The sequence below is a fragment of the Grus americana genome, chromosome 16, assembly GCF_028858705.1.
Source record: "Grus americana isolate bGruAme1 chromosome 16, bGruAme1.mat, whole genome shotgun sequence".
NCBI lineage: Eukaryota > Metazoa > Chordata > Aves > Gruiformes > Gruidae > Grus > Grus americana.
The window spans coordinates 939,189-959,901 of NC_072867.1; the positions used below are offsets into that span (position 1 = coordinate 939,189).

Below are 20,713 nucleotides of genomic sequence, written 5' to 3' on the forward strand. Positions count from 1 at the left end.
GGCTGGTGAAGTGATCTCTCCCCGCCAGCTCTGCAGGCCACCTCCCATTTGGGGCTCCCCAGTACAATAAAGACATCCCATTCTGGAGTGAGGCCAGTGGAGGCTGGTCAGGGCTGGAGTTGGGTTTCCTTGGGCTGGAGGAGGGGACAAGTGGGACCTTGTCTGCCTTCAACTTCAGGTCACAGCAGGGCTCGTTCGTTCCTTCTCCCTTTGCACCCCCCCAGGCCAGCACAGGCATCGCGGTGATGCCTCCTATGGCGACATCCTGCAGGCAGGTGCTGGATGTCCGGACTGTGCGGGTGACTGTTGGACTCGGGGAGTCCCAGAGCTGACACATCCCCAGCTGCCCTGATGTCCACCTTTGCCCTTCGCCCCTGCCAACTGGCAGCGCTGGCTCCCCATGGGTGCGCACACGCATAAGCGTGTGTACCATGCCTGCTGCCAGAACAGTGGATGGGGAACATGGTTCTCCCCTCTCTGGAGAAGGAAGGGGCTGTTACCCTGCCCAGGGCAGAGCCAGAGGAGCCTGAGCTTTTTGCTCAGTACAAGGGGGGGGTGCGTGGGGGAGCTCACTCTGCAGAGCCTTGAGTGACCCCAGCCAGATCCTGCATGTAAACACCAAGTGGCTCTAGGACAGCACTGGGACACTACCCTTCTTGTGGGACATCCGCAGTGGTATTGCATAAGGAATTGCTGCAGTATTGAATACGAGCCTTTCTGCTTTCCACCGCTCTAAGCTGGAACTTATAACTTTGTGGAGATAAAAAGAAGAAAGGATGAACACACGTCCATCCTGTTCAATAGGGCATCCAGGACATCCATGGCTCTGAACATGGAAGGCAGAGCAGAGAAACAACTTCTTTATGTGAGCAAATCTCCTATGAAGGTTGGAAGCCAAAACAAGAGTTGGAGTGAGCAGAGGGATGATGCAACTATTTCACACCTGACCCGAGTTTATAAATTCAACCAGCTTGCATACCTAGGGGAGACTCTTGAGGGCTGCTGTGGATTCTGCCATGCACCCACAAGTCCCTCCATCCTCTGCCACTACATGGTGGGTTGGCACTCCCCAGCCAGCGGTTGACACAGCCTCCTCCTGGTGCCACCACATCCATCACCCACCTCTGCTTAGGAGAGCCTGAGTTGAGCTGTGGCTCCATGCCACGTCTTTGTCCCACCTGGGTCCTCTCCTTCGGCACCAAGACCCCATGCTAGGGTCACTCTGTCATGCTTCTGTGGGTACCTGTCGTGGTTTTACCCCAGCCGGCAGCTAAGCACCACGCAGCCGCTCACTCACTCCCCTCCCCATCGGGATGGGGGAGAGAACTGGAAAAGTTAAAGTGAGAAAACTCGTGGGTTGAGATAAAGACATTTTAATAGGTAAAGCAAAAGCTGCGCGCACAAGCAAAGCAAAGCAAGGAATTCATTCACCACTCCCCATGGGCAGGCAGGTGTTCAGCCATCTCCAAGGAAGCAGGGCTCTGTCACGCATAACGGTTACTTGGGAAGACAAACGCCATCGCTCCGAACGCCGCCCCCCCCTTCTCTTCCCCCAAGCTCCTTATAAACTGAGCATGACGTCATATGGTATGGAATATCCCTTTGGTCAGTTTGGGTCACCTGTCCTGTCTGTCTCCTCCCAACTTCTTGTGCACCCCCAGCCATCCCGCTGGCAGGGCAGTGCAAGAAGCAGAAAAGGCCTTGGCCCCGTGTAAACACTGCTCAACAATAAGTCCATAGAACAAAAACATCTCTATATTATCAACACTGTCTCCAGCACAAATCCAAAACATATCCTCACACTAGCTACTATGAAGAAAATCAACCCTCTCAGCTAAAACCAGGACATTATCCACCCCTTGTTCCATACTATTTATGTCATGCTCAGGTCCCACACAATTCAATACATCCTCATTAAGCACCACCACCCTTCTCATCCCTTGATATAATATGCTGATATCATTCCCTTAGTCTGTGGACCACCCTTTTAAAATGTCCATAAATGTCCACAAAATATCCATTGGGTTGACTTGGTCCACAACCTTGGGCTCCATCCACCATGGTGGTCACTCAGAACAGGAGAGGTGGTTGACGTGTGGAGTTACTGGGCACCAAAACCAGCTCAGGTCAGGTCCACTGCTGCACTTGCGCTGCTTCTTGTAAGGCTCGTTCTCCATTGGTTCAGGTGATTTCTGCTACAGTAATTCCTGTAACATGCAACTCAAATCATGGGTTACAACAATTTAAAGGTATTTCCATTACAATCTCCACCCCTGGTCCCTTCGAGTCAGACCATCAAGTTTACCATTGCAATGAACACCTCCCCTTGCCCCTGCTCCGGCTTGAACTTATCCACAGACTGCAGTCCCTTAGGGATGTACCTGCTCCAAGTGGAGCCTTATCCATGAGCCACAGTCTCTCCAGGGGTACACCTGCTGTGGCATAGACTTATCCACAGCCACAGTCACTTCGAGGTGCACCTGTTCCAGCATGGCCTTCTCCATGGGCCACAATGCCTTCATAGATATACTTGCTCCAGCGTGGCCTTGTCCACAGTCACAGTCACTTCAGTCCTCTTAGAAATAAACCTGCCCTGTCATGGGCTCGTCTATAGCCACACACTTTGAAATGTTCCAGCATGACCCCATGCACAGCCACTGATGCTTCAAGGTGTACCTGCTGCAGCATGGACTTATCCTTGCCACAGATGCTTCGAGGTGTACCTTCTCCAGCATGGACTTATCCTTGGCTCACAATCCTTCCAGAGGTATACCTGCTGCGGCACAGACACAACCACGGCCCCAGACACTTCGAGATATACCTGCTGCAGCACAGACACAACCACGGCCCCAGACACTTCGAGATATACCTGCTGCGGCACAGACGCAACCACGGCCCCAGACACTTCAAGATATACCTGCTGCGGCACAGATGCAACCACAGCCACAGACGCTTTGGGGTGTCCTGCTCCGACGTGGACTCATCCACAGGTCACAGTCCCTTTGACTCGAGTGCACACAGGAGTTCCAGCCTGTCCAGGACAGCAGCACAGAAACAGCAGCGGTGCCCTGGCCATCTGCCAGGCCAGGCACATCGCCATTGCTGTTATCAAAACGTTCCCAGGCACAGCACAGTAAGATGATAAGCAGTACAGCAGTACAGCGAGCAGCGAAAGCAAAAAGCAGCCGCTAAAGAGCACTAGCCTCTAATATACAGTAAGGCAAGCAAGCCCCATGGCAAGCACAGGAGCCTGCCAATTAATAGCTAATAACAACTATAAATTCAATCTAGCACATTCCAATCAAATCTGTCATTATCTCGAACCCTTCGAGCCCCATGTTGGGCGCCAAAAAGGACTGTCGTGGTTTTACCCCAGCCGGCAGCTAAGCACCACGCAGCCGCTCACTCGCTCCCCTCCCCATCGGGATGGGGGAGAGAACTGGAAAAGTTAAAGTGAGAAAACTCGTGGGTTGAGATAAAGACAGTTTAATAGGTAAAGCAAAAGCTGCGCGCACAAGCAAAGCAAAGCAAGGAATTCATTCACCACTCCCCATGGGCAGGCAGGTGTTCAGCCATCTCCAGGGAAGCAGGGCTCTGTCACGCGTAACGGTTACTTGGGAAGACAAACGCCATCGCTCCGAACGCCGCCCCCCCCTTCTCTTCCCCCCAAGCTCCTTATAAACTGAGCATGACGTCATATGGTATGGAATATCCCTTTGGTCAGTTTGGGTCACCTGTCCTGTCTGTCTCCTCCCAACTTCTTGTGCACCCCCAGCCATCCCGCTGGCAGGGCAGTGCAAGAAGCAGAAAAGGCCTTGGCCCCGTGTAAACACTGCTCAACAATAAGTCCATAGAACAAAAACATCTCTATATTATCAACACTGTCTCCAGCACAAATCCAAAACATATCCTCACACTAGCTACTATGAAGAAAATCAACCCTCTCAGCTAAAACCAGGACAGCACCCTCAGCACAGAGCAGCCAGGAGTGCCCCCAGCACCTCCGCCCCAGTCTGCTGGATTGGCGTGGCTGGGCTGGCAGGACCAGAGCTCAGTCTTTCCATCAGCCGGTGGCACTGGGATGTGGTGGGAGTCAGGCTCTTCTGCTGCTTTTGCGGCATCTGTCTGCTCCCTGGCTGCCACCTGGGATCAGAGGCCAGGGTGGTGGGCTCAATGCGCCCATGCCCTGTAGCCCTGGCTCTAGGGGGGGAGCGCTGTTTCAGGCTGGGGTTGCACTGGTGTCCATGGGTACTGAGCCCACCCTGGGCAAGGACAGGCAGGGCATGCTCTGCCTGCACAGCCAGGCCCACATGCCCAGCCCCAGACTCTGGAGAGGCCACGTGCTGGGGTTGGGATGTGGCATGCACCTGGAGTCCCTTAAGGAAAGGGCCATCCCTCTAGAATATAGATTTATGGGGGAAGGGATTAAAAAGGGGGAATTATCTTCTGTCTTGCAATTACCAGACTCTTAATGCAGAAGCTGGGCTGGCTCTATCAGCTATTTTCAGTGCAAGTCTTGGCTGCAGAGATGATGGGGAATCAGATTGTCATCCCTTGTCATCTGCAGGTCCTGCGGCTCACAGGAGTCCTCTCCTGCCCTGGGTCCCCAGCCGGGAGTGCAACCTCCTTGAGGTGTTTTCCAAGGGCCAAGGAGCACCCTGAAAGTCCTGAGCAGCCGGGTGTAGGTGACTCTGCTTGAGCTGGGGACTAGATGATCTCCACCCTCAGCAAGGCAGTGTGCCGGGCTTCTGTAGTGGCTTCCAGCAATAACCAACCACGGTCTCTCTTGAACAGCCATGCCTCTAAGAAAATACAGAAAGCCCCCAGACATAAGAAAAACAAAGATGAAAACTACCCCAAAACCTCCTCAAGACACACAGGTTCTTTGTAAGAGGTCACATCCTGAAGCTAGGAGGAAATTGCAACATTTTCTGCTTTCCCTTAGCCCCTAGGCAATTCTCAGTGTCATTGTGTACTTGGGAGGTGCTCGGTTTTACTGCCCTGCTGAACGCCTGCCTTTTAATTATGGGAACTACCTAGAAGGAAGCAGCTTTGCAAGCAGGAGCTGGTACCTGACTGATGGCTATCACTGCACTTCCAGGTGAAGGTCGGGTAATTGATGAGTCAGCAGGACCTGGTTTGACCAACAGCATGAGGAACAGCAGCTCAGAAGCAGGGACCCACTTGCCAGCATGTGTCGAGGCTTGGCGGAAATCAGATGGGCTGGCAAACCCGAGAGCAGAAAAGGTAACAGGGTTGAGGCATTTCTGGAAAGCACAGTCTCATTTCTTTTGGTGTGCAAGGCAAACCATGTGCTGGTATTTTCATCTCTTAGGAAATGTGATGAAGGGACCAAAGCAGCTTGACAAGAGAAAAAAATTCCCACATGCTTCAGTTTTGCTTAACATTGTGTATGTTGGATCTGACTGTGAGCTTCTACAATTGATAAGGAGGTTTGGGTGCCTGCAGCAGGAAGTGTGGGACCGTGCTAAGTGAATCATTAACCTGTGGAATAAGGCTAACAGGTCCCAGCGCGTACATCTGCACTACTCCCAGCGCGGGCAGAGCCGGCGCCGGCCGCACCTGGGGCACAGCAGCCCTGTGGGCCCTTCACGGGTGGGGCTGCAGCCGTCCGTGTTACGTAGCCATTGTCACACAGCCCAGCAAAGGGGCAGCGAGTGCAGAACAAGCCTGAAAGCTTGAGGTTTCCTCCTTGAACCTCACACACCTCCCAGTAAAGCCATTTCCCCTGGTTTTGGTAAAGGAAGTAGCCAAATTCCATCGGCCTTCAGTTGTCCGGGGAGTTCCTGCGGAGGAGCGCGTTTGGGGTCGGCAGCCAGGTATCTTTTCCACCCAGTTTGGTGCAGACGCACGGGTGGGCGCGGGACATCAGTCCCAGGACAGCTGTGGCTGGCTCCTCTTTCCCGGGAGGGGCAGGTCGTGACCGCCGCGTCTCTGTCCTGCGCCCATCAGGGTTTCTTTGTCCTCAGGTTTCGGCTGAGCTTAGCGGGGATGTCCCGGGGCCCGCCTAAGGAGACCTCCTGCTTCCTCACCACCGGGTCGCCTTGGCGGGGGCTGTGGCCAGTCGAGCAGGACCGAGCCGAGAGGAGCCGAGCCAAGCCCAGACCAGCCCAATCGAGCTCAGTCGAATCGAGCCGAGCATAGCCGAGCCGAGAAGAGCCGAGCCGAATCGAGTTGAGCCGAGCCCAGCCCAGTCCAACCGAGCCCAGTCGAGCACAGCCGAATCGAGCCGAAACGAGCCTAGCGCAGCGTAGCCTAGCAGAGCCGAGCCCAGTCGAGGTCAGCCGAATCGAGCCCAACCGAGCCCAACCGAGCCGAGCCGAGCCGAGCCGGTCGGGGCGCAGCGGCACGGGCGGGCAGCGCTGCCTGCGGGCGCGGTGCGGCTCCAGCAGCCGCAGGTGATGGTGGGCAGGAACCGGCCCCTCGGCACCGCGCACTGGGCGCTGCAGCTCCTCGTCCCGCTCCGCTCCGGCGGGGGAGCGCGGGCTCGGAGACCTCCTGCCCACGGCGAGGGTAGGCGGGCAGATGGAGAGGGACGCTGGCAGGGCCCGGGGAGCGGGGGGCTGGGGAGCGCCCCGGGGGTCCCTGTGTCTCCGGCAGCGATTGCCCTGATGAGGAGGACGGCGGTGCGGAGGGACGGAGCCGATTCTCGTGATGCCGGCGCTCTCTAGAGGCATGAAGTGCCAGCCGGGCCTGACGCACGGCAGACTGCGCCTTGTGCTCGGCACTGCTGGCCGGCCCGTCCCTGCCGCCGGGCTCGTTAGCCAGCCGCGTCTGGGCTAGCCCCGCTCTCGGGACGGTCCATCCCACTCGTGAAGCGTTGCCTGGGGTTGCCCTGGGAGTGGACCAACTCCGGCGCGTTTTCCTGCCGCTGCCGCTGCCGCCCGTGGGATGTGGGCGGCGGTTTCCGTGCCGGGTCTCCGCCGGTCTCTGCCCGCAGGACGTGACCCCGTGGGCTCCGTTTGTGCAGGCCTGGCCCCGCACGCTGGGGATGGAAGGCAGCGCGGTCCTGCTGCAGCTGCCGCGGGGACAAAGCCACGGGGGGGAAGGGGTGGGCTGGGGGGAGGGTGGGTGCCGCGGGAGGCCAGCGGGGCTGGGTGGGCTCTGGGCAGCGCCGCCCGGGGCTGTCCCTGGCGGGGGTCCGCCCGGCCCGGCCCCCGGGAGGTTTGGGGATGCCGGTGCCCGCTTTCCCAGGGGGGAGCGGAGGAGCTGGCAGAGGGAGCTGGACAGGAGCGTGAGGAGGGGCAGCTGCCAGGCTTTGTGCTCCCTGGGGCACTCGGGGCTCCCAAGGGGCGGGGCCGGGCCGGGCTGGGCTTCCCCCCTCCCCCGTTGTTGTCACGATTTGCGCTCTGACGTCATGTTGCACTTCGGGGTACATAGGGAGCCCCAGACTGGACACGGTGCTGCAGATGGGGGCTCACCAGGGTGGAGGCTCCACGTCAGCTTTGTCGGTCTCCCAACTCTGCTTACACTCTACTGCTGTTTTGGATAATAAAATGCAAACTGGTATTCCAGAAGCTTAAGATCTTCTCATTCCCTGTAGGTTGGCAGGAACACCAACCTCTTTTTCTTTTGCTTTCTTTTTTTTTTGTTTCCAGGAAGGATGTTTGGGATCCATAGACATTTCCCGAGAGGCAGGAGGAGTCCAGGCGCTCCCTGGAAGCGGCAAAGCGGTGCAAGCGCTCGTCTGAGCCGGGTTCCCCAGGCTGGGCTGCCGTCAGAAGGCAGTGAGCACTGTCTGCCTGATGGCTCAACAAGGAGGAGCTCCTTCTTTTCATGGAAAGGTTGTCCTTTACAGAGCAAAGGGACGTTCTGACTGTCCTACCCCAAGGAGGCAGATCCGTGTCTGCTTTCTGCTGGGAGTTTAGGTGTTTAAGTAGTTCACGAGAAGGCTCTTCTTTTATACCAAAACCTGTTTTGGCGGCTGGCACAAGAGAACTGATTTGGACGTTGTTTTCCCCACAAGCATCGCTGCGTGAGGCTTGCATGGGATAAAAAGTGGCTTTTTTTGATCCTTGCTCAGCTAGGTCATGACCATTGGGGCGTTTCAGTTGTGTCTGTTTCAGAAGTAAAACGTGGCTGCCAGGAAGGCTCAAGACAGCTCTCTAAGAGGGTGTTTTCTCTCAAAGTGCCCAGTCGAGACTAACGCTGCTGCTGCTGCTGCTGCTGCTGCTGCGTTTCTGTGCCCCTCCAGGAACCACACTCTGCGTGTAGCGGAGGAATGAAAAAAATCTCTGTGAATCTTTGCACGAGAGGTGCCGAAACCAAGAAAAGGCAGGCGTGACATCATTGCACTTTGGGAGAGAAAGGGATGAGCGAGCAGGGCCACTGCCAAGGGACTGTCCTTAGGCACCGGAGTTAACGCTGACCGCTTTGAAAGCAATGGCAAGACCTGCCACAAGGTAAAGGCCAACAGCTCTGGTGCTTTGGGCTCACACTGGAACCCAAAGCGCTCCAAGCCCCAAAATGCAGCTGCCTCCGAAGGGCTCGGCTGGAGTCGGCTCCGCTCGGTTCCGCTCGGCTCGGCTGGGCTAGGCTGGGCTCCGCCCGCAGCCCCGGCCCGGCCCCGCCTGAGGCAAGGGCTGGCGGCGGGGCCGGTGGCTGTGGCGGGGGCTGCTCCCCTTCCGTGGAGCGGTGGGCTGCCCGGTGGTGGCCAGCGCCGGGGCTGCCCGGGGGCCTGGCAGGCCGGCAGCGGGGCTGAGGAGGCGGCGGCGGCGGCATCTCCCCTCTGGGCAGGCCGCGGCGCTGGGCCGGCGGGGCGCGGCGGGTGCCGGCCTTCCCCCCGCAGGCCCGGCCAGCCTCGGCCCCTCCTTCCCTCCCGGCCCCGGGGCTGCGGGGGCAGCAGGGCACTGCCTCCCGCTGGTGGCTGTCCGGCGGAGGCCGGCGGGCAGCGGGGCGGCGTGCGGCTGTGGAGAGAAACGAGTTTCTCCTGGCCGGGCCCGCAGGGGCTGCAGGGGCCCGCAGCAGCCGGGGGTGTCCCTCCCAGCCTGGGGTCGGTCACGGGCTGCGACACCGTCCTGCCCGGGCTTTGCTGCCAGCCCCCGGGGCAAGAGGCCGGTGGAGCTTCAGGGGTGGTGGTGGTGACATTTGCAGAGCAGCGCAGCTGGAGGCGGGGTAGCCATCAGCTGTCCATCAGTCTGTCCCCGAGTCCTGCTCCAGGATCCCCGGCTTGAGTGGAACGGGCGCTTGAACCGGCGATTTTCTGGCTTGTGGGGGATACTGGTAGGAAGTGGGTTCTCTCGGCAAACGTCCTCAAGAGGAAAAAGGGCAGGTAATCTTCTCTTCTTGTCCGACAGAATGAGATCTGGTGAAGGCGCTTTGTGATTTCCCTTTGACTCTCCTGCTTCCCGGGGCTGGCGTTCTGCGAGAAAGAAAGATGTCGCTGAAACCATTTACCTATCCGTTGCCTGAAACAAGGTTTCTTCATGCAGGCAGGCTGGTGTACAAATTGAAAATCCGGTATGGCAACTTCAACAGGTAAGCATGATGTTAGAGCTGAAAAGCCAACCTGCAGTTTGATGACCACCTGTAGCAGTGAGTTAAGACGAGACCCTCAATTCCCATCTCGGGGGTTCCTCATTTCCTGCCTTCTTTCACTGACCGCTGAAGCGGTCACTTCAGAGTTGCTATGGCACTTGCACGGGCTGAGCATCAGCCTGAGAGAGTCACTGGAGCTGTAAAAAACGCTCGTGTTTCACCGCCACGTGTGGATTTCCCGCTTCAGTGGAAAAAGAGGCTGCTTTTACGGACAGTATTTTGAAGTTTGGTGAGTGTTTAACCGCGAAGCTCTAGAGCCTTTGTAGTGGTTTAACCCCAGCTGGCAACTGAGCCCCGTGCGCCGCTCACTCACTCACTGCCCCACAGAGGGATGAGGGAGAGAATCGGGAGGGTGAAAGTAAGAAAACTCGTGGGTCGAGACAAAGGCGGTTGAATAAGTAAAGCAAAAGTCATGTGCGCAAGCTCCACTGTATTTACTTATGTCCAAGTAACGGTGATGCGATTGGTTTACTTTTTAATGGGTTTGGGTTTTCTTTAAGACCTTCTCTCTCCCCATGCGTTTTATTGTTGGCCGATACCTAGCAGCAAGCAACTTGTGAGAAGCTGGCTTACAAAAGATGTAGTTAATATTTGGGAACAGAGTTTGGTGCAGGCAGTACACAACTCCCAGCATCACAGGGCCGAGCTCCAATGCTGTGAAGGCCCGTTCCTCTGCAGGTTTGCAGCGTGGAGGGGATTAAGAGACGTGTCCTGCCAGTTCCCTCTTTTAGTCCCTTGAGTAGAACGGCATCGCCATAGGCTGGAAGACAGAGGTGCTGGTTTGAGGGCACCTTGTCAAAACTCCAATCCTAAAGGTCACTGCAGATCGACTGAAAAGATCTGATCTCCCATCCGTTGTATCCTCAGGCACACAAAATGCCAATGGGCAGAAAAGTCACGAGAAACGGTCCTTGTGGAATGATGGACGTTTTTTACGAACAAGGAGTTGGGAATTCATCTGTCTGCCAAGTATTTTGTCTGTGCAATGGGAATGCTGTTTTGTTGTTGTTGAAACTCTTACAATGAATGTAGCTCCACTGCTTTCTGATTGGGGTGGGACTAACTCTCTCTGTTGGTTTCACAGCGCTCCTGATCTCAACGGCACTGAAAGTGCTGTCAAGGAGTTAGAGGTAGGAGATGAAGCAGGTCCGTGACCTTAGCTGAACGTTAAGCCGAGCAAATCTTTTGTTCGTTGTGGGACCGAGGATGTTTTGTCAAATGCAGCATTTCGAGTGAGAGTAACGGGGAACTTCTCTGGAGAGTAGGAGGGTGAAAAAATGACCTAAACGAACAATGTCATCAGCAGGCAGCATTAGCGCAGACGAGTAATGCTTTTCTTGGAAAGATTTTAATGAAGCTGCTGACTGTTAAAAGTGGACAAATGAAAACTCCTATTTGTTGAGCTAGTGGCACCCCGCTCCTTTTTGATTCCTGCTCAGATTCATTCTGCCTGCTTAAAAATGCTCCTGTTACTTAATTTTAAAAAATCTTCAGAGTACAGTGATAGCATTATAAATATTCTTGAAGAAAACATGCTGATTTTAATTGATTTGGAAAACTATCAGTTAATTTTTTTTTTCCTTTTTCACTTTTGGAAATATTGAAAGGTGTTATTAGAGAAAGTTTCCCATTTGCAAAGCAGGAGTTTGTTGGGGCTGAATTACAGTTCCTTTGTAATGGAATTGGGTCGATCTTCAGAAAAAGGGGAATATGTGTATTTTGGAACCAGGTGTTTTGCTGGCAAAAAGGAGACTTCCGAAATGTAAAACGTGTTAAATTTAAAAGCAGACCTCCACTCTCCATAGCAATGCTTCTGTGTTAGTTCAAGATTAAGATACTCATTCACTTCAATTTCTATGAGTCTGTTAGTGCAGCGCACTCTCAGGTGATGGGAGGGAGCGGGGCAAAGGAGGGGAGGAGGAAAAGCAAAATAGCTAGAACTGCTCTTCCATCATTCATGCAAACTGCAAAGTAGTTCTAAATTTTCCCCAAGCCTTGAAACTGTACTCGACAGTGGAATCGTGCCTGTGTTGTTAACATCCTTCCTTCCTTCCTTCCTTCCTTCCTTCCTTCCTTCCTTCCTTCCTTCCTTCCTTCCTTCCTTCCTTTCTTTTTTTGGCCTCTCCAGGAAGCAATTCGAGTAATCCTTGGGAATCTTGGCGATTTGCACCCATTTTCTACCGAGCACTTCACTATCTTTCCGTGTATCCTTTCTTTCCTGCTGGTCAAAGAAAAGAGTCAATGACTTGTGTCTGTTGGGCATTGCTTGATTTGACATTCGTGTCTAGTAGTGTGCAGATCTTTAGCTGGAGTACGACTCCGTTGAGCTTTGGAGTGTTACATTTGCTGAAGATCCTCCTCGGTTGTTGCCTTTGCCAGAGGACAGATGTGAAAAGAGTGTTTTGCAGTGTTTTCAGCTGAACAGCTGTGCGTTCCAAATCTGAGTTAGCCAGAGGAAATGAACGTGCATACATAAAGTCAGGGGAAGCCCACCTAATGCGATTGTGAGCAAAGCTAGTGCATTGCTTCCGAAGGTGAATAAAACGTAAAACGCTCCTGACAGGCTCAGCAGCGTTGGCCTGCTAGTAGAGAAGACCGCAGGAGTTTTCTTGTAAGGTACATTAGGATGAAATATTGTAGTTGCTGTAGTGTGAAGGGTTCAAAAGAAGTTACTCTCCTGAGTGAGTCTCTTGTTGAAGAGAAGAGCAAGTTAGTTAGCACTTTTCAGTGCTGAGGTGTGTCTCAAATTTGAGTTGGATCAGGCCCTTTGGCATCAGCTCCTGTGGTTCTGGGTGCCCAGGAGTAATGAACACTCAGGGGTTTCCACCTCCAAGGCATTCCCTTGCAGTCTTAGCAGACGGCACCATTGCCACCCCTCGTAATAGCAGGCAAGAACAAGGTCATCCTCTTTCTCTGTCCGAAGCTGGCATGTGTGATAGCAACTTCTTCCTGCTACTGCCAGGAAGAGAGAGTCGCCGAGAGCATTGTCAGGCAGGAAGCACCCAAAGAAACGAAGCCTCGTTGTTGGTTTGCTTCACTAAAGCTCAGCCGGTTTTGCCTGCGTGCTTGAGGAGTGCTTGGTTCACAACTGCGTGTCTCTAGGACGTGGAAGTCCATCCACATGCTCAGCCGGTGCTGGGCCCTGATGAGAACGGCAAGCTCAGAGGCCTGGCGTGGTGAGTTGTTCTGCAATCTGTGTGTTGGGCTCCTCACTGTAGCATAACTCGTAGGTAGTCACCAGCGGTGGAAGCCCTTGAAGCTAAACTCAAACGAGCAATTTCATCCCTTAAAGGAACTGATGGTGTCAGTGTTCCATCCAGGCAAACCTTGGGCTCCATCTCCCATTCTCAGGATGTTTGTTTCTGCTAGCAAATGGGCTGAAAGTGTTCATTTTACCTGTTTCTTCCTGAGATCAGAGGCACATAAGGAGACCGCTGTCTAGCGTCACCCATTCTTGCGTGCATGAGCTCCTCGGTGCGAGCACTGCACCCACAGGAAGGAATGTCTGTGACTGTGGCGGTTGTCGTGTCAATTATCTTTTTTCCTCCCATTTTGAACTGTGAAGTAAATGTGATGCTGCTGCTCCTCTGACTCCTAGTCCTTTTCAATCTTTCAAGTAACTTGTAAAAGCAGTACTTTTGAGCTAGGAAAGCCGAAGAGGTTTTATTCATGGGGTTGGAAGAGCCTGGCCTGTTGTTTCTTGCGGGAGAATGTCAGGACTGAAGCCAAACGCAGTTAAGGAAACACAACGCTATTAATGGAAGCGACTGATGGGAGAGCATCACCTGGATGAGTGTTTCTTGTGGTGGTTACAAGTGGTTTTTCACAAAGTTCCTACCGACCGATTGTATTTGCTGCCTTGTCCCCGTGTGCCATGTGCTATGATTTCTGAAGCTTTACAAGAGACACTGTCAGGACTCCTGCTCCTTTGAAATGTTAATGCTGTGTTCTTAAGTCTTATCATCCTTCTCAGATTTGAGTAAATGGGAGAGAGTATCGAAGATGAGATTCAAACACGAGAACGTCCGTCTTGTGCCTTATCCCTACGTTTGCACTATGTATCTAGAACTCAACTCCTTTCAGCAAAACGTATCTTGTGGTAAGTCCCTCGGGTTATTTTTGGATCATTTCTGGAAACACCTATCATCTATGTCTTGCTTTTCCCTTTCCCTTCACCTACTGTGTCTTTGAATGAGAGGGAGCAAAACTGCGTGCAGTACGGCTGTACCATGGATTTGAAATGGAGCAGAAGAGCGTGTTCTCTTTTGTCCTGTATTGCTTTTCTAAAATTTCCTGAATCTCTCTTTGGCTTTTTCAGCCACTGCTGGCCCTTCCGCTAGTACTTTTATGAAGCAATGCCCAGTGGCTCCCACGCTTCGTTCTTTAATGTCACAGCCAGCATATGGCACGCGTGTTTTTCTTCCTGGTGCTGACTACGTTTGTTGACATTGAACTTGACACTCTTTGTTTCTGCTTTCCTAAAGAAAGAATGCGTTTGTTTTCCTAAGTAATGGTAGTAGTAATGGTAATAATGTCTTTTGTATCATTAGCAAATGTTGTCACCTCACTGGTGTCTCGTTTTCCAGGTTTTCGATGAATTCCATGAACAGCCTCAGGCCCCAGCTGAGACCTCTGTGGGACGCTACATTTAACCTCCTCTGTTGTGAAAACTGAGGGTTTATTCTTACTCTTTCCTGTTCTGGTTATTGGTCCCTGGGAAAAGCTGCTGGTTTTTCTTACGACTGTCTAGGAGATATCCTGGTCTCCTTTCTAAAATGGACCGGTAGTCCTTTCCTAGTCTCACCCGTTTGCTTGCATGCAGCATTCCCTATCAAACACACCATGTTTGGAAGTAAAAACTTCTAAACATGAAGAATTCACTCACTTCCCTGTACACCTTGCTCCAGTATTTAATTGCTCTTCGCAGATAGTTGTACAACATTTCTGTTCTACAGTTATGCACAGCGTAACGTGCTGTTACTTTCAGGCACTGATGTTTCTGTCGGCAGGGATTTTTGTTGAGGAAAATATGTATGGATGCCATGCATCAGAGGTGAGCTGGCCAATATTCTCTGGAGGCTGTGCTCCAGGTGTCCTTGCATTTTCCATCTGGTGCCCAAAACACAGAGTGACGCCAACAGTTCTCCGGTTCCTTCTTCTCTTCTGAAGACTCCTTTGACTTCTTCAAGAAAAGCAGTTGTCCCCATCCCATCAACATGTGGTATTCACAGCCAGGAATTCTAGTTCTGAAAGAGCCGTATTTGCAGTTTTTCCATGTCACCGTATCACATGCAAGCCCAGCAGTGTTTCTGAGTAGTTTACCTTGTTCTCAGGCAGTGAGGCGCAATGCAGAAACGTACTGTGAAGTTGGTTAAAGGAAGTCCAGTCTAAATATTCACCAAATGGTGTACTACCTCTGTTACAGGTAAAGAAGCAACCAAGGGCAGCGATGAGCTGGTGAGTTGTGTGGTTTTGTTTTGGTTTGGTTTTTGAGTTGTATTCAAAACAGTCTGGAGGAGCAGAATATCTACGTAGGCAATGCTATAGTCCTCCTATTTGCGGGTGTCAGTCAGGCAGCGCAAGGTGGCACTGGATTCTCACCTGGAACCATCCCCGTTGAGAGAAACCTTCCTGTTGATTCCATCGGCCTTTGAATGAAGTCCTGCCTCAGGACCCGAGGGCCCTGCTGGCTTCCGTTAAATGTGTTTCCTACACGTCTGGGCCGAGCTGTCCAATGGTGTCTTCACTGGGAGAGTCTGTGTGAGCTCAACATTGCTGAATGATTAAGTGGTTTCCTAGGTGCTGTATGTGTCGTAAACAACAAAGTTAAGCCTCTTTGGAAAGTGTTTGTTTAATGAGAGCTCAGGTTAGGTTTGTTTTCAATAGAGGTAAGTGCCTGGAGGTGGAGTGAATTGGTGGTGAACGCGTCCTGTCCAAATTGGCCAAAAGAAAATCCCACTCTCTCTGCTAGCCTGACATTCCTGCTAATTACCTTCCTAGGCCCTCCTCTGAGAGTGGAGCAATAGGATGTCCTGGCAAGCGGTATTCTTGTTGAAAACTGTTGAGCATAATTCTCTGGACGGCCTCTCAGTGCTCATCTTCTGTTTGAATAAGGGCGGTAACCTTTTCTTCCTGAATCATTTTTTGGTTTTCGTTGTATAAACATGAGCAATTTTGTGAAATATGAATGCCTCTTAACTCTGAGTGTTGTTCTGAAATAGAAAAGTCAAAAGCAAGTGTGGTCAGTGCCAAGTTTGCAATGTTTTGAAGGTCAAGAGAAGAAATGAAGTGTCAGAAGGTACTGCAGTGGGAGAAGCGGTGAAGAGGAGAAGAGCAGAGGTCGGAGCAGAGACCTCATGTCCACAGCCAGGACTACGCAATAGTCTTCCAGGGCACGTATGAATATTTTTGATGTCTCTTGTACCTTCCTCATCTTTCATTCCTGTGTAGTCCTTTGCCCCGTTTGTCTTCTTCCTTCTCTTCCATAGGTGACAGAATCTAAGCAGCATTGCCCTTCTTGGGAGAACAGTTGTCATATGCTTTCAGGTTCTGCCACTAACTAGAGGTCTTCCTGCTTATCTCCTTTGTGTTAACATCATCTGTGTGTGAAGCCAGGGTTGTTTTTCCCCACGTGCTCCGCTTTGTACCTCTCTGTACAGAGTTTCCTCTGCCATTTTATTGCTCCATGACTGAGTCTTGTAAGATCTTTCTGTGGTTCTTTGCTACTTGCCCTTCTCTTTGTGCCAGTAACCTTGTAGGATTTGCAAGCTTTCTCACCTCGCTGCTCATCCCCCTTTCCACGTCATGTAGCGTTTTCTTTCTCTTTTAACTGCTTGTGGGTTTGACTAGAGAAGCAGAAAGCCTGGTACTGGAAGGAGTGCATATTTTCATTTTTTAGGTGAGACTTTGAAACGTGAGTACAAATATAGATTAAGGGTATCTATCTTGTTGGCTAGAGGTACTAAAATCCTGATTTCTAATGACATACTTGGAGTAGCCATTTACAAGATTGCTTCTTTTTTGTGACTTTTTGTAAACTCAGTTCTTACTTATTTGACTTCTTTTTAGAACTGGAGCCGAGTGTGTTCGCCATACGAGTAAAGCAAAGCATGGATTGGAAACGGTAAGCTACAGAATGTTCAGAAAGAGACAACAACATCTGTTTAGTCCTAGATTCTTCAAGTGGCAAGCATAAAAATGCCGTCAGGTACTGTTTTTTTCCCTTTTCACCCACATTGCAACATTTGTGATCGCTGCTCATCCAGCTTAGCCAAGGGATGAGTTTTACCAGGAGATGACAGGAGCTTTTGTGACTGTCAAGCTCCGAACTCTGGGGGTGAGCTTAGCCTCTCAGAGATGAACCTGAAGGACGCCCTGCCTTGTCATCAGGACTCCAGTCCTCTTTTACCTCAGATGCCCCAATGTCCCAGTGCATTTCATCCTGTTTCTGGATACTGAGACCCATCCTAAATTCCATCCAAATCCCTGCCATGCTATCCCCTTCCTGGCCTTCTTCCCTCTCCAAGTCTTTGGAGAGAGTATTTTCTGGGGAGGCAAACTCATTGCTCTTGGGATTGTCCACCAAGAAGGTTGTCTCCCAAGAACAGCTGCTTCTCCTGCTGTTCCTTGGGAGGTGAACACTTGCATCAGAGACCTGGATTTCCGCGTGTTTCTGCATGATGACGTGCTGCCCCCATTTCGGGAGCCTTTTGGACCTCTCCACAACTGGCTAAGCCTTGATGCCAATGTCGTCTGTGGGCTTGCTTGAGATCTCAGCAGGCCAGGGCGTACTGCCTGCTGGCTCCTGGCTTCCAAGGGCCAGTCCCAGCAGAATTGCGCTGCAGGGATTCATGGCATATACAGTGGCCTGCGATTTCACCTGCTACTAGTTGCATGGTCACCTTCAGCCTGCGCAGATAAACTCCTGTATCGGAACAGCCCTCGCCTTGTTGTGAGCCCAAAACTTTCATTCAGTAGAGGGTTTTCGACAGGCTTGTTGGATTTTCATGATAGGAAGGGGACCACCTCGTAACTCCTCGGGAGCATTCAGTACAGAAGAACTTCTCTAAAACGAGCGGGCTCATTTGTCTCTAAAACCTGTGTCACTTGTTTTTCCCCTCAGCTTCCCTGCGCAGGGTTAGCGACGGGTCTCTCTACACGCGCCCCTTCTGGCTTCTTTCCTCAGGTGCTCCAAACGCTCTGTTGGTGGGATCAGGGTCGTCCTCTGAAAGGTGCTTTTGTATTCCCCGCTCTGCTATTATTACTGTCCGCAGAATGCCTCCGCTCCTTGTAGAGTGGCTGAATTTCCCAAACATGAGAGTCCTTGAAAGCTGGAGCTCCAGGTGAGCATGTTGGAGCCTGAGAAACAAGGTGGTAGGTGGCAGACATCAGTGTAACCTCATACTGCGTTAAAAAATGTGGGAGGACATGTCCTGAGCTCTTTCCAGGTAACCTGGAACTATGATGAATGAATCATCAACTCGGTAAGTACCAGTTCAGGTGAGAAGAACCTTCTCCCAAAGAGATGCTTCTACCTAAAATTTGCACTAGTTGAGGCACCGTTACAGGGAGAGGGATGTCCAGACACAAACGGTTGTGTTTATGAAAGCAGAGCAGATGTCACGAGCACTGCATGAAATCATGGGCAGATGACCTTTCCCTTACGTGCCTTTTTTTAGGCGCTCAGAGCCAGGTGCTTCGTGACATGCTTTCCCTTTGCTTTGCTTTCCATTTGGTTTCTTTTGGTGTTCAGGATGAGAAGAAAGATTAGGTTTAGGAAAAAACACATCAGTCACTGCTGTACTTTCTCAGGATTCTTCTGATCGTTCCTCCAGCGCTCTCGTTCAGTTTATCATCAGCAGTGTATGACTTTGGATCCAAATCCGCTGGGTGTTTTCGAGTGCATCTCAGAAAGGGAAGGGTCTCGTGAAACATGAAGGGAATCTGTCTACTTAGTACACGTAGGATTGACTGTACAACATTGGCACTCGGTTCGGGAGGAGGAGGATGGAAGTGCCGCAGGCACATGGCTGTTAAAGAGATAGTGTTTTCAGCTCTTGTCCTTGTAGGCCTGCAATTTTGACAGCAGACTGTCTGGTCAGGATGACTGGAGTCAAGCCTGCACATCTTTCCTCTTCCCAAGCGCACCAGTAGAAGTCAAAGAAAGAAAGGAAGGAGGAGAACTGAGAGATGCTCAGCCTGTCACGGCAGATACTTTTCCTAACTTAGTGCTGTGAGACTAAACTGCAAAGATCTCAGGCCATCTCAAGTTTGGAATTTGCATGAACCTGAGCTTAGTGCAAGGGAAACACCACCCGGGAGTGGAACTGTTCTTCTGTTCTCTTCTCTCTGTGACCCAGTTGTTTTCCTCTCTCTTAAAGCAGCTTTCATGCTGATTTTGTTGTTTGTGGTCCTTTGTGTTGCTGATAGCCTTCCTAATGGGTATTCCTGGCTCACCTCTTGCTGCTTCTGGCACTTTTCACTTTTCTCCCTTCCCTGTTACTCTGTTTCCTATGACTATGTCTCAGCAGGGCTCATGTCTCAGGGCCTGTATTGTCCAGCGGCTGTTATTTCCCACAGCAGCTCAGCTTGTGGTTTTTTTAAATCGCTGTCTATGCCATAGCTGCTGTTATTCTCTCACCGTCTGATAGGTTAAAGTCTACTCAATGAATTACAGCTTTACGTTAGGCCTGTGAATGTCCCGAGGAGGGAGGGGTAGAAATACAGTGGTGAAGAAAGTCCTCATGGTAGCAGAAAGAAAAAAATCCAATCACAGAACAAGAGAGTAAAGCTTGCCTTTCAGTTCGTACAGCAAGCAAGCAAACACACATAAATCTGCTGTGCAATAGAATTGTACGTTGTGTAACAGCTCTTGGTTGCTCTTCCTTTCAGAATTCCTCCAAAGAAAATGAGTGTGAGTTTAGTCCGGCATCCCTTACTGTGGGCTGTAACCAAGGCAGTTTCTGTAAGTAAGAAATTCCTGGATTGTTCCATTCAAATTGGTTGCATTGAGCGCAAAGCTGCACGGAGTACATTGGTATCAGTTTTCCTTTAAAAACCGAGTTTGGTATTTTCCCGCCCGTGAGATTGGGAATTGGAACCACCGTAAAGCGGTAGGTCACCGATGATTTTGGCTGAGACTGTCTTCCCGCATAGGGAATTGCCCTCTCACAGAGCTAGGCTAGGTAGCTCTTTCAGAGCTGGACTGTGAGATGGGAGCCTACCTCCAAATCAGTCTGCACTGTGGTTGCTTTGAAACCTCCCCAGCATCCCGCCAGCCAGAGTCTGGACCCACCTCTGAGTTTTGGGGTCTGCCGTTGGGTTTGCCGGGAGTGTGGAGAGAGCGAGCTTGTGTTTTTGTTCTTGCTGCTGTTTCTTACAGGGGGACCTGTGGAACCTAACCTTGAACAAAGAACAGCAGCTGGTCGGGCTGAGGGTGCAATGCAGCTACTGCAGCAAAGGGACCAAATGATACCCAAAGGAAACGTGGAGCCAGAAGGAAGAGGTCTCTCAAAGTTCTGGAGAAGGTACTAATACCACAGCTCTGAGCAGATGCAGTCCTGGCTACGTCCGAGACTGTGTCAGAGCCTGTGCCTGATTCTGGCAGTTCAGGTGATTCTCTGCTGTCTTGAAGAACGGACACCTCTCTTCTGTGGTTAAACCAAAGTCTTCCGAGGCAAAGGAACATTCAGGGATGTCCTTTTGTCCTGTGGTGAGGTGCAACATTCCTCAGAAATGTTGGTCTTCTGAGCTGTCTTTGGGAAAAAAGCTGCTCACGGGAGGGGGGTTACTGACCTCAGCTGGGGAGTGCCACCTCCACCTCGATTTTCTAAAGGACTGAGACACTCCCCCTTCTAACAGGGCCTTCCCAGGACAGACCTTCAGTCCCGTTAAGGTCAGCATGGCTTTTGTTTGGTGGCTTCACAACTGTGCGTGGCCTTTGTCACTTTGACTCCCAAAGGCGCCACTTTCAACCGAAATGAAAGCATCCGTGCAAACAGTTGCTGGGCACTGCTGACTAAGCGAGCGCTCTAAAGCTGTCAAAGCTGTATCCTGCAGAAGTAGTCTGGTCACTGCACAGCACGAGTTGAATGCCGGCAGTAACTGTTTGTTTGATGGGCGGGTTGGTTTTGGAAGGAATAAAGCTCCTTGTTAC

The 20,713-nt window shown here is 51.7% G+C and overlaps 1 protein-coding gene and 1 long non-coding RNA gene across 2 annotated transcripts; one reads left to right on the forward strand and one right to left on the reverse strand.

Annotated features, from left to right (window-relative positions):
- Positions 1-1,357: 1,357 nt before the first annotated feature.
- LOC129213725 (uncharacterized) lies at positions 1,358-6,062 on the reverse strand. The gene is made up of 2 exons (XR_008579509.1): positions 5,073-6,062; positions 1,358-4,802 (listed from the first exon to the last, which is right to left on the reverse strand). It is a non-coding gene; the product is annotated as an uncharacterized LOC129213725 (long non-coding RNA).
- Positions 6,063-9,397: 3,335 nt separating this feature from the next.
- On the forward strand, positions 9,398-20,398 carry LOC129213993 (membrane-anchored junction protein-like). The gene is made up of 10 exons (XM_054844963.1): positions 9,398-9,498; positions 10,643-10,688; positions 11,687-11,762; positions 13,532-13,657; positions 14,984-15,015; positions 15,829-15,935; positions 16,624-16,681; positions 19,450-19,522; positions 19,940-20,084; positions 20,275-20,398. The coding sequence occupies exons 1-10, from the start codon at positions 9,398-9,400 to the stop codon at positions 20,396-20,398; spliced, it is 888 nt and encodes a 295-aa protein (XP_054700938.1).
- Positions 20,399-20,713: the final 315 nt, after the last annotated feature.